The following is a 13,084-nucleotide window of genomic DNA, read 5'->3' as shown; positions in this document are numbered from 1 at the left end:
CCTGAAGTGCTCTATGAAGGGCAACAGTTAGAAACCTAGGAGCCCCTCTACCCATGGATTGCTGGCAGATCGAGAATTTTGTGCATCCCGGAGCAGAGATATTTGAGAGGACTAGGCTCAGCAGCAGGAAAATGAAGAACTCTGCAGTGAAAGAAGATTTAAAGAAATGGGATAAGTTTATGGAGGGGAAACAGAAAGAGTACTTCTGGCTCTCCAGCTAGGGTGTGAGATATGTGGAGTTATGCTTGCTGGCCCCAGGTTGCAGTGTGGAGGGTGTTTGGTCTTTTCCACGCTTCTGGGCTTTGCTGGTTGCCACATGGGACTGGGAAGGAATGTTTTCCCTGCCTACTGCGACAAGGATTAAGGATATTTCTACCTTCTTCAGAAGAATTAGGTGTTGGCTACAGCAAAGGCTGGGTCTGGGCTGGGTGTGTGTGTGTGGGGCGGGGGGGTTGCTTTGCTCTGTAGTTAGGGAGGGAGGGGGACGGAGATGGAGGCATGGCTCTTTACTTGGATCTCTTTGGTGTATTTTAATAAATCTTGCACTGGTGAGACACTGACAGCCCTTGATCTGTGGAGGGTTAGGGTACTCTTAGCATTTTTGACAGGGTTGACTGTAGTTTTAGAAATAGGTTAGACAAGTATGAGATGGTTTGGATAGTGTTGATCCTATCAGGGATTGGACAGGGTTTGGACTAGATGACCTCCTGAAGCTCCTTCCAGTGCTACGTTTCTATGATTCTTGTGATAGCATTCAGTAATTGAAGTAATAAATGCTGTGCTGTTACTTTCGTGTTACTTAGTTAAGCCAGCCCTATCCAAAATTGTGAGCATTGCAAAAGTAGGTCTTAAATGAAGAGCTGAGACCAAATACAGATCTATCAGTTTCACGTTTACCATCTTATCTTGCCACTGGTCACGCCCCCTATGCCAGTGAGCTCTGGTGCACCCCTCTTTTCAAAATCCTACATCCAGTTCTGGGAGGAGGGACTCCAGAAGTGTCTGTTGAATTATTTGGATTTTAGTTCCAGTTTTTTGCAGACATACTGGATGAACTTGATACAATAATTCATCTCTGTGCTTCTTTTCTTGATATGAAAACTAATAATGGAAATTCCTAACTACTCCACAAGGGTGTCAGTGATGTATTGTTTAAAATTTGTGGATAAAAGGCACCCTATATATATGGTTGTGTACTTTTGTCTAGAACAGAACCCAGGGTATGTATTCCAAAACAGATTCTACATGCTATCTTAAATACACACCTTCTTTTCCTACATGTGATGTGGAGCAGCGGTTCTCAGCCTTTTTAGACTCACGGCACCCTGGTTGACTCAAAGCACTCCTTGGAAAATGCCACGTCTTAATTTTCACTTTTTTTTTACTACAAAAAAAGAATAGAGCAATTCTTATGTTGTAAAGAAATCAGAAAGACCACAGCAGGCCAGAATATTTTTAAGACTATGATTTCCTATATGAAATCTCTGGGTTTATTTTGTTAATCATGTTTGTACACCTAACAGTGTTGTTATTATATAGCAGCAACCTGGTTGAGAATCACTGGCCTAGACACACAAAGAGCAAATTTAGCACATGGACAAAGCGGCACAACAGTAAAGGAATGCTGTTTTCCCCATATCTAAGAGGTATTCCTGCCAAACTATGCCCTTTGTATGACTGAATTGAATAAATGTAAACATCTTGTGGTTGTCTGCACTAAATGGAGACACTATAATTTTCCTGGAACATTATTCCTTTTTTCCTGAAAATACAAGCTGGCAAACCTGACTAATGCAGAGTTTATCTCCACCTGTTTGACTATCCTAAATTCCTAGTTTTTACCTTCATTTGAGTTTATGCTGCATGCCCACATCTCTATTAAAATACAGGAAAGGTATTGGAAACCTTTCCCTTTTTGTAGCAAAACTAACAACCTTACAAACTGGAATGGTAATATGAATGGAATGATTTATAAAATGAAAGAGAAGCAAAGGTTGATAACAATGAGTAACCAAGGGAGCATATAGATATGATCAAAATATTATAATAGCAATTAGGATGCTGGTGCAAGGCATTCCTGGGGATTGCTGCTGTACTTGAGCCAATAACTCTTTCTACCCAGTCATTAATTTCAAAAAAATATCATGCACGTCAGTAATTGTTGCTTGCACAGTATGTTATCTGTACACAGAGCCCACATGGAGGATCAGATCAGCATACATTAAAGCTAGTTACTTGTCTACAAGTTCCTGTTTGTTTCATATGTAATATAATAATATCACAATGCTGAATTTATCTGTCTGGCACAGCTGTGAAAGAAATGTAGTTATCTGCTTTCCCCTCCCCACCCCTTCAGAGGGTCCTTTGGGTAGTTTTGAACAATTGTTTCTCTGTTGTAAGGGCTGACATGAAAGAGCTACAGCCTCACCCATCTTAATCAATGGGTCTGTTGGACTTTAAGGATTGTTAGTGAGGAGACACGGAATGAAGGGATTTCAATATGCTGATGACACCTTGCTTCATAACATCATCTCCTCTAATCCAGAGGCTACAGTTGAGCGACTTTCAGCATGTGAATGATGTGCAGATTAAAAATAAACTGGTTACAGCCTAGGCCACCTAAAATACGCAGTGGATATGATTATGTCTATCATTATTTGGTTGCTGATGCACATACACTTTTTGATTCTGAAGTAAATAGCTTGAGCGTATAGTTAGATTCCCAGCAGCTTTTGACTGAGTATGGGGAAATGTCCTGGGTGTTTGCTTTGCCACCTGTGTTTGGTTGAGATATTGACTTTTTTATACTGACCTTGGTTTGTCACAGCAAGATTAAATTATTACAGTCCACTCCATGTGAGCCACACCTTCACTCCATTTATAAACTGAGTTAGTGCAGACCTATTTGCTAGGATGATTATTTCATTGTAAGCATTATCTTAGTTCTGGATTTTAACTAGTGGTGTGTACAACATGAAATATGACATGACAGAGTGCCTGTTCCAGTCTTCAGGACCCAAGACCCAGTTTTCCACCCTTATGTTGAAATTACTTGAATATGCAAGTTGTTCTACTGAATTATTTGCTACCAGGACAAATTATTTGCTGTTAAAGCAGGTCTTGAGCCTCTAGTACAACTAGAATTATTTCAGTGTTGCTAATGGTAAAGAACCACAATAACACCACAGGTTTTCTTGTAATGAACCCGAGCAAATGCTGACTGGTATTCCAAATGAACAGAACAGTTTAATAGTGTTACATTGTTCAAAGCTACCTTCTATTGTCCTGCTTCTGCTAAGCCATAATACCTTTTTAAAGAAAAGCTCCTTAGTCTTGTGCATCTGGATGTGGACAACTACCAATACTGTATTTACAAGTCTCAATCCATATGGAAATGTTAATGGTATCACATATTAGAAATTAAAGCTATGTATTTTTATACATTTATTTCTTGGTTTGCAGTTATTCTTTCAATATTTTTAGTCTCCTTGTAGTCTCTTTTCATTATGAGTTCGGTTCATATCCATTACACTGACTGGCACTTCCTCAGGCGAGTAGTCCCATTGAACTTCAAGAAGGGATGCTGTATTCCACCTTTTAAATTAGGCTTTTTGAACAATGCATCACTGTTGAACTGTTCCATTCATTTGGAATGTACCAGTTAGCACTTGTTGATGTCCATTATGGGGGAACCTATAGTGCCATTGTAACCCATCACTACCAGAAGCAATTCAATAAATCCAGTTGTGCCAGAGATGCAAGACCTACTGTGGCTTTGGGATGTTAAGCACTCCAGTGGGCTTCAAAAGAAAATGCCATGACCTGTATTGTACTGCAGTATACTTACAGGAAATTAATGTTAAATGAGTAAAAGACTAACATTTCCTCTCTAGTAAAGGATAAATTCATGATCTTTCATTTTAGTACCTGTTAAAAATAAACCTGGCAAAACAATGAATGTACTTTTACTGTAAGATATTCAGAATTATAACAATATATTGGACCTGTTAGTCGACTAAAATACTCGAGATTGTAAGTATATCTGATTTCTACTGTACTGTTCTCTTGTATCTTACAAAGAGCCTCCAGATCAGCTCAACAAACTAATGAATGCAGTCTCCCCAGTCACAAGAACTGACCAATTCATTTAGTAGTAGATCTTTCAGCTTCTACCTACTCCACCATTGCTCTTTTACCATTTTTTCTCTACTATGCACATAGCTTACTAGAGGGACTACCCCACATACTGATATATCTCACTCTGGTTAGCCTTTGCTTTGCCAGTACATCGCACCAGTTCAGTTAGAAATGGGTGCTCCATAGTGGTGGTGGAAGGCCATACATCTACATTGGGAACATGTACCATGTCAAGGTGTGCTCTACTATGTAGAAAACAGTGCCCTGTTAACTGAGGTTGGCTAACCCAAGTTAGCTAATTGAGATTAAAAGACAATAGCAGACAAAGGAACTGGTCTTTTAAATTGAATTGAGTTCAACCCTGGACTTCCCTATAAGCTTAACTGAAGCAGAGTTAAAATGCAAGTTCCCTGATCTTCACTGTACTTTGAGTTTGCTGTAATTAGTGTTTGCTAATTGGTGTTAGTCTACCCAAATTAAAAATAGCTTTTTTTACAGTGTAGACACAGTCTTAGAAACCATTTCTAATTGTTTTCTAATATTTCTAACCATTTCTAACGCGTATCTAAATATGGCTGTGCTTATTGATGCTGTCAGTCAAGTCAACTCGAGATAAACAGTATAGTGAAGACAAACCCACTAAGAGCTTACTTGTGTTCAGCCTTATCATAATTTGCATATTAGTCTAACAAAAAGCACTTTCTCATAATGAATAAACAGAATATAAAAATCCAAGAATACTGAACCTTGAGGCATTATGTGTAAATTTATTTGATAAAATCAGTTTTTCTATAGTGATGATATGCAGTTATGAAAATACATTGTAGCATTCTAGGAACTGCTCTGCATTGTATTTGTAAAAGTAATGGTTTCTTAGTAACAGGAAGTCCTACACTTTTCTTAATAACTATTGTGTTTTACTTTTGTTTAGAAGTTAGAAGAGGCTACCATTTTGTGCATTTGTGTGCGTATGTGCTGATCATAGGTTGTGCCTGTACTGCATCTAACTTGAAATGACTTAAAAATAAGTCATTATTTTTGGTGTAAATATGCCATTGTGCACCATTATATTTCCATATTTAATGGAGAAGTACTGTCATTTCCTTTTATATAATAAAGCAAGGAAAATTGAAATGTGCCGAACAACATGCAAAAATCTGACTGCAAATTCATTCTCTCAGTGTGTTTGGTTTCATGCAGTGCACTCAAACTAAAAAAGGAAAAGGGACCTTGTCAATACCAGTGCTATGGGACAAGCACAACAGAGTTTCATGGCTTCTTCAGAGGCTGCAGCCTTGAAACGATCTAGCAACCAGCCCATGTCTGGAATATCATTATAGTACCAGGTAATATCCACCTGGCCATCAAGACAAGGTATTGGACTTCAGTGCTTATGTATGCAGTCCATCAGTTGAGATGAAATTTTTCAGTGGAAAAGTAAGCTATCAGCAAGCTGGTATTGATGGATGTTAGTCATTAGCACATAAGCTCCCAGTATCAAATAGTTTGAGAAAGCATCAACCACAATTTAAGAGTGCTAGTACTATTGGTATGACACATCTTGTTGCTGGCCACTAGTAATGGTTGACCAAAACCCATTGTCTCGTGTGATATGAGTTAGTGTCAGTCGAAGAACGAAAACGGCTGTAGCATGACACAAACTTGGAAAATACCCATTCACAAAAGAGAGAATCCAACCCCAGAAATAGCTCAAAAGCAAAAACCACAGGCCAAAAATACTAAAATACTTAGAAAAATAACAGAAATGGTGTTAAGCAAGTCAGAGGGAGGGTACAAAAACGCAAGCAGCATCCATCATCAAAATGTCACTTAAAAACTGACAGATTCATTCATCTCAGCAACTGAAAAGTAATAACTAGTATTTTGTACCTGTACACAGAAGCCAACAGCATATGAAACCTATTGAATGCATATTATGGCATTGTTTCCACACAACACTTAAACAAGTGCATAAGGCTCCCTGAAATCAAATTAAAGATATGTGCTTTGTTGATTAAGAGCCTGTGTTCTCAAATAGTTCCCACATCTGAGGGACAAGTTACTGTATTTTTCACTAGATAAGGCCCTTAAGAAGTTTTCAAGATTATCTCCAAATAAAACATTGTGCAGGGATGTAGCCCTGAATTTAGGAGATGACTTAAAATGCTGAAGTCTGAAGGAGTGATGACAGTCTCCAGGCCAAATACAGATACAAAAGTGCACTGCATGTCACAGTGTCTCCCTGCTGGGAAAAGTGCTGAAATGGCCTAACAACTGTGAAATGCGAGATGCACACCTCTAACAGAAGGTGCATTCTGACCCCCTCATCCATTCCTCTATTTGTACCCCCTAACATAACAGCATCACTTCTGTCCAACCGAGGGCAGGGCACGTACCTTCTGTTCTTAGAAGCATAAGGTCTGTAGTGTGAGAAATTAAAAAGGATAGGTTACTATGGGAAATCATCTCCCATAGTGTCTGTACACACACACTGAAGTTGAGGATGAAAAGATGGAACTCTACAGAGGTCTGCATAGGAAAACTCCTGGCATGTGTTGCCCACACAGAGGAACAGATGGTGATAGGGCTTAGAGTGTATAGCCAGGGTGACATTTGCCCTGCAGGGATATTTTAGAAGGTTGGATGGAAAAGAGTTTTGTAAGTATTGTGGAATACATTAAAACAAGAACGTATTGGAGATTACACTTAGCAAGATATTTGCATAGCAGCCAAACGACATTGTGACTCTATTCCTGTGCTTCTTGTCCATCTGTCCTGCTATTTCCCTCACTATTGTTTGTAGGCCTTAATCATTGTCATCTCCATCATTAGAGAGTAATCATACTAGGTCAAGGGATGTGTCTGTTTCTATGTTATGTTGGTAGGAGAGCTGATTGGGACTTTTCCAGTGAAACAGGTGTTTATCAGAAAATGCCAATTTGTGGAAACTTTCTGCAGTAATGTACTTGCCTGGTAAAAACAAGAGAAACAAAGAGAGGGAGGATGAGACAGAGAGAAAAAGAGTTTTCCCCTGCTTCCCTCACCCCCTGAATAATTACCTGGAATCCAGGTTTTCCGTTCATCACGGAAAAATGTGGATTTTTTTCCTCTAAATAATTTTCTCCTTTAAAGGAGAAAAACACAGGAAACAGAGGGTTTCCCCTTCATGCTGACAGAGTACCAGCCTGCAAGGGGCTGCCCTAGCCCCAGGGCCTGGAGGGAGTGGGAGGAGGGCAGTCAGGCTGGAGGTGCCACATACATGTACGTGCGCACACATGCACGTGACAGCCAGGCAAGGTGGTGAACATCTCCTGCAGCTCCCTCCAGGTAAGTCTATGGTGGGGAGGACAGATTGAGGACCTCACAGTGAGGCAGGGAGGGAGGGAGTGGGGCAGGGCTGGAGGTGCTGTCCAGCTGGGATGGTGTGTGGAACCTGGGGCTGGGTTGTGGGACAGAGACACAGCTGGTTTGTCCAGGGGGTGGTGGGTAGGCTGGCTCCCCACTGCTGTGCACACTGCTGTGCATCCACTCCTGGTGGGGTGGATGTGTGCTGCCAGCTGCAGGCTCGGGGCTCCCCACTCTGCTGCCCTCCCACCAGGGCCTCCACGGCCCAGCAGACAAGAACTAGCATGGGAGAGCAGAGCAGGGCCAGGAGACTTGGTGCTGTCGCCAGGAGCCCTGGTTCAGCTCCTCTATGATGGCAAGGCACCCTCTGCTCACCTGGCAGCAGCAAGATTGGCAATGCATAGTTGTGCCCCCTGCTGCTACCAGGCTGGCACAGGGCTGCTGGCAGCAGTGGTGGCACCAGGTGTTCTGCCCGCACTCTGCTCTCCCATTCTGGGTCCCACCAGCTGGGCTGCAGAGGCCCTGGGGCTAGGGCAGCAGGGCAGGGAGCCCTGAGGCCACAGTGGGGTAGCCCACCTCAGCCCCCCCATCCCACAAGGGCTCTGTTGGAGCCACAACAGCTGCCAACTCCTGCAGGCACCACCCCGGGCTTAGGCACTGCTGAGGAAAGCAATGGGCTGCAGGCCCTGGTCCTGGTCCCTAGTCCCATATCCCTGGCAGCTGGGGGACAGGGGGCTGTAGGTTGCAAGTAAGGGGCACCAACAGGGCTTGGAGTATGGGGGGCTGTGGGTTGGGAGTGAGAGGCACTGTCAGGGACTTGGGACTGCAGGTTGAGAGCAAGGGGCACCAGTAGGGCTGGGGGGATGGGGGCCCGTGAGATGGGAGTGAGGGGCACTGGCAAGACCAGGGAGATGTGGGTTGAGAGAGAGGGGCAACAGCAGAGATTGGGGGCTGTGGGTCAGGACCAAGGGGCACCAGTAGGCCTGGGGAATGGGGGAGAGAGGGGCAATGGCATAGGCAGGATCAGGGGCAGGGCACTGGCATATCAAGGCTGCTCAGCACCACAAAGCAGGGGCAGGGATGCTGCAGCTGGACCTGGATTCTGGTGAGCAAAGCAGACATGGGGAGCTCCGATTTTTCCATGGTAAAAAAAATCAAGTGCCAGAATATATAGGTATTTAGAATTTATTTTATTGTAATAATTATGGCACTGGTAGGCTTCCAAATTGCTTTAAAATGGTAAATATGTAAAAAAAAAATATTGTTTTCAACTGATACGTGTACGTATAGTGGCATTTCATTTTAATTGTGGAAAAACACAAATTTTAGTGTTTTTATTCAGAGAATTTAACAATTTTTTATCAGAAAATTTTCAGTGTATAAACAGAGAAAACCAGGATCCCTGAAATTACTCACCAGGCACTATCCCTACTCTAAATTGTGATGAGCTAAGAGCTGAAGGTGCTATGAGATTTCTTTCTTAGATTTTTCAACCCCCCAGAACCTTCAGAAGATCATCACAGAAAATGCGATGGAAAACCCATTTTCTGTCTGTGCTACTTAAGAGCCAGCACCTGGTGTACTGTACAGATATGTATTGAATAATTCAAGTTATGGTTATTTTATAATTATATCAAACCTAATTATTTTAATCAATCTATTATTGCTCTCCACATTATTGTGCTGTCTCTAATTAAGAGCATAAAGTGCCAGATGATTTTTAAAATAATGTCTTTATTACTGCTCCTACTATATAAGTGGATTTTTCTTTACTCAGTGATTCTCAACCAGGGAGCCTCAAGATTCTTTCAAGGACGTCATGCAGTGTTATCACTGTTAGGCTTGAGTTTTTTGCAACAAAAAGACTGCTCTGCTATTCTTTCTATAGTCAAAAGAAGGGTGAAAACTAAGCTGCCATTTCCCGAGGGGTGCTGTAAGTCTGTCCAGAGGTGCCTTAAGTCTAAAAAGGTTGAAAAAGACTGGTCTTTACTAGTATGTGTTGGAGACTACTCCTGAAAGTCTCTTGGCTGATATCTTTCCCACCCTTATTCACAATTCTTGCCATACAGTTTAGGAAGTTCTAATTAGACATCAGTTTTCTGATTAGAAAAAAATTACTGTTTTTATAGCTTAACGATGTAAGCCAGAAATGTAAAGCTCTAAGGAAAAATATGGATGATATAGACTTATACATAAACAAATCTGGTTGATAAGGGTTTATTTTAGCCAGAAATTTTCTTTAAAATGAAGTCGATAAACAGCCCATTATTATTTGTTTCTTTCAAGTCTTTCTTTAGGTCCCTAGAGATCCAATATGGTTGCTGTCATTTGTCTATCAATAACAATTGTTGAACTACAGACAAACTATATTTTCCCAAAATCCTCTAAACAGCATGTGGCCATAGTGTTTTTATCTTTCGTCTTAAGGAAGCTAAATTTAGCTTAGAAACTGTGGCACAATATTAACAGAACCACGTCTGGTGTGACTTAGAGTAGAATTCAACTCTGAACCAAAATACTCCAACCACAATTCATGTATTTGGTCTTGTGAGAAAGTTTAAATACTGTGCTATTCATGGGCCTTTGATTTTTTTAAAACCACATGAAACAATTGTGTGGAATAAAGTAAAAAAGAAAAGTGCTACATTTCTTGATTTCATCATTCCGTGGCTGTAATTCACTTGCTGTCTCTTTATTTACAATACAGTCATTTGCCTGGGTCTTCTAAAGGTTCCCCAAAGTGACCTATTACTGTGTTACAGTGCCTAAAATTAACTTGCAAACATCAAGCACCATGCAAATGAATAAAATGTTTTCATAACATATTAGAAAAGCATGTCTAACTTCAGATAAGGACCTTTCTAAGAGAAATAGCTGTGTGGGGGGGGGTTTCAGTCAGAACCATTTTGGTTGAAAAATGGTCTTTTATTGAAGACTTATTTGTGGAGAAAAGAATGGTTCTGTTAGTGAAAAATATCAATAGCCATTTCAATAAAAATGGTGGAAGAATTAGCAAAGAAGAAGAAAAGTAGTCTATTTGTTTCATAATAGTATCTTCAGAAGGTTTCAGGGATAATATTTTCATTTTGCATTTCTTGAACAACTACTACAAAACATTTTCCCCTTGAAAAACCTACAGAATGCCTTACTTCCACATGCTGAAGTGCTATAGCTGCTTTGCATGTATGCCAATAACAGTGCTGAGATCAGGCTTGCTTTCAGCACATCTCAGGACTAGCTTTGTGTAAACCATTTTAGTCGGATTTGTTTTAGTGTATGTGTAGAAGTAGACCAGCTAAAATGGTAGTTTCTCCATTTCTTGAGCACAGTGCACCAGTGCTTAAGCCCCTGCTTCTGGGAGCTGTGTGAGGCCCAGTGCAATAGGTATTCATAAGGTAGTGGGGTCAAGCTCACCTAGCTCCAAGGGCCAAGTGAACAGCATGGGGTTGGCTTTGCAGCTGTGAGGGACCAGGGTGTAGGTGTTCTGGTCCAATGGTTAGACCACTGAGGGAAAGCAGGGGCCTGGAGCTAGGTCATAGCATGGGAGCAATATTACCAAAACCAGAGGGAAATCCAGATGTCGAGTTCCCAACACAATCCAGGGGCAGGATTTAGGGATCAGATGCCAATTACCAATCTGAAGGGCAATCTACAGGGCAAAGTACGAAAATAGAGCCAAACCGGGATCAGGAGCCAGGAAACAGATCCGTAAGGAAATCCAAAGCCTAAGTCCAGAAGTAAGCCAAAAACCATGGTTAGAAACGAGGAGGCTTGCTGCAACAGAACTGTTGACTGACCTGCAAACCCAGGGCCCCAGCTGGTATTAAATGGACAGGCAGTACTCCTTGCAGCTTATCAGGATGGTCTTTGCTTCTAAACTGGAGCACAGTTCATTTGCTGAGGCTTACTTCAGGTGTGGTTGCTGAGGTACTTGGTTCAGACTGGTCTTACCTGCTCAGGCTGAGGTATTTGCCTGCTCAGAGTCCCCAGCAGTACTTCATAGATTTCATAGACATTAGGGCTGGAAGGGGCCTCAGAAAATCATCGAGTCCAGCCCCCCGCCTTAAGGGCAGGAAGTCAGCTGGGGTCATAGGATCCCAGCAAGATAAGCATCCAATTTACTCTTGAAGGTGTTCAATGTAGGTGCTTGAACCACCTCCAATGGCGGGCTATTCCAGACCTTGGGGGTTCAAACAGTAAAGAAATTCTTCCTTAAAAAAACTATTCCTTGTCCCAGGCTGGTCTGCTTGCTCAGAGTCCCTGACAGTAGGCTAGATCAAGCCCACAGAACCCTTTGCCCGCACATCTGATCCAGCACATGCAGTACCCATTCTGCCTGGTCCAGGGCACAAGCCCTATGCAGAGCCCACTCTGACTTGTCCAGGATGGGCACCGCATGCAGCACAGGTCCTGGACCAGCCAGAGCAGGTGCCAGATCAGGCATGCAGGAGACCTATGGCCCCTTCCCCACAACATACTGGATCTGGCACCCACTCTGGCTGGTCCGGGACCTGTGCTATACATGGCTCACAACCTAGACTGGACAGGCAGTACTTGTGGCTCGTGTCCCAGTCCAGGCAGAGCAGGTGCCATGTGCAGCACAGATTCTGGACCGGCTGGAATGGGGGCCACATGCGCTACAGGCCTGGACTGGCAAGGGCAGACACCATGTGCAGCACAGTCCTGGACCAGTGGAGCCAGATGCCATATGTGGCACTTGTCTCAGACAGACCAGAGAGTGTGTCTTATGCAGATTACTACCTGGGCCAGCTGGAATAGGCACTGCATGTGGCATGCATCCTGGCCCTAATCTGGCATGCACCGAATGGGTCAGCTATAAGCCACAGGAACAGCACTGTGGGCTGAATAAGGGGGCTCCGTGGGCCATATTTTTAACACCCCTGCCATAAGGCGTTGTAATGACAAAACTGTAGAACAACACTATGAACACAGGGCAAAACTGTAACACTTAAAATGGGTGTGGTTAACATAGAAGCATATCTCTGGTATTAGATAAACTGAAGTTTCAATAAATGAATTATAAACAGTCTTTAAATATATCTTACAGGTAAAATCTACAGCAATGAAGTCTGTAACAGTATCTGCATCTGGGATAATTGTCTTCCTGTTTGCTTTGGTGCAGAGAAGCACTGAACAGTGTAAAGAAGCAGCTATAAAATCAGAGATGAATATGAGTGCCAAGTATCATCTCCCTAATTTCATTGCAGAAACGCCAATCCAGAATATAATTTTATATGACCATCACATCTACACTGGAGCAGTCAACAAGATTTATGTCTTAAATGAAACCCTTCATAACATTTCTGTGTACAAGACTGGGCCTGTGTTGGAAAACCCTGATTGTGCACCTTGTGAAGACTGCAAAGATAAAGCCAATTTATCCAGTAGCATTTGGAAAGACAATGTCAACATGGCTTTGCTCCTAGAAACATACTATGATGATCAGCTCATCAGCTGTGGTAGTGCAAGTAGGGGTATATGTCACCGTCACATCATTCACCCCGACAACCCTGCAGACATAGAAAGTGAAGTGCATTGCATGTACTCAAAGCAGATGGATGGAGAGTCATATAACTGCCCT

At 42.3% G+C, this 13,084-nt stretch overlaps 1 protein-coding gene across 1 annotated transcript in view; it reads left to right on the top strand.

Annotated features, from left to right (window-relative positions):
- Positions 1-5,328: 5,328 nt before the first annotated feature.
- Positions 5,329-13,084, top strand: part of MET (MET proto-oncogene, receptor tyrosine kinase) — a 114,751-nt gene continuing 106,995 nt past the window's right edge. The window contains exons 1-2 of the mRNA XM_019514538.1: positions 5,329-5,511; positions 12,551-12,994. Coding sequence (XP_019370083.1) covers positions 12,566-12,994 — 429 coding nt within the window. The 5' untranslated portion in view covers positions 5,329-5,511; positions 12,551-12,565. The remainder of the gene's footprint in view (positions 5,512-12,550; positions 12,995-13,084) is intronic.

The sequence above is a fragment of the Gavialis gangeticus genome, unplaced genomic scaffold (assembly GCF_001723915.1).
Source record: "Gavialis gangeticus isolate Ggan-Ray unplaced genomic scaffold, GavGan_comp1, whole genome shotgun sequence".
Lineage (NCBI taxonomy): Eukaryota > Metazoa > Chordata > Crocodylia > Gavialidae > Gavialis > Gavialis gangeticus.
This window is presented reverse-complemented; position numbering and strand designations above follow the sequence as displayed.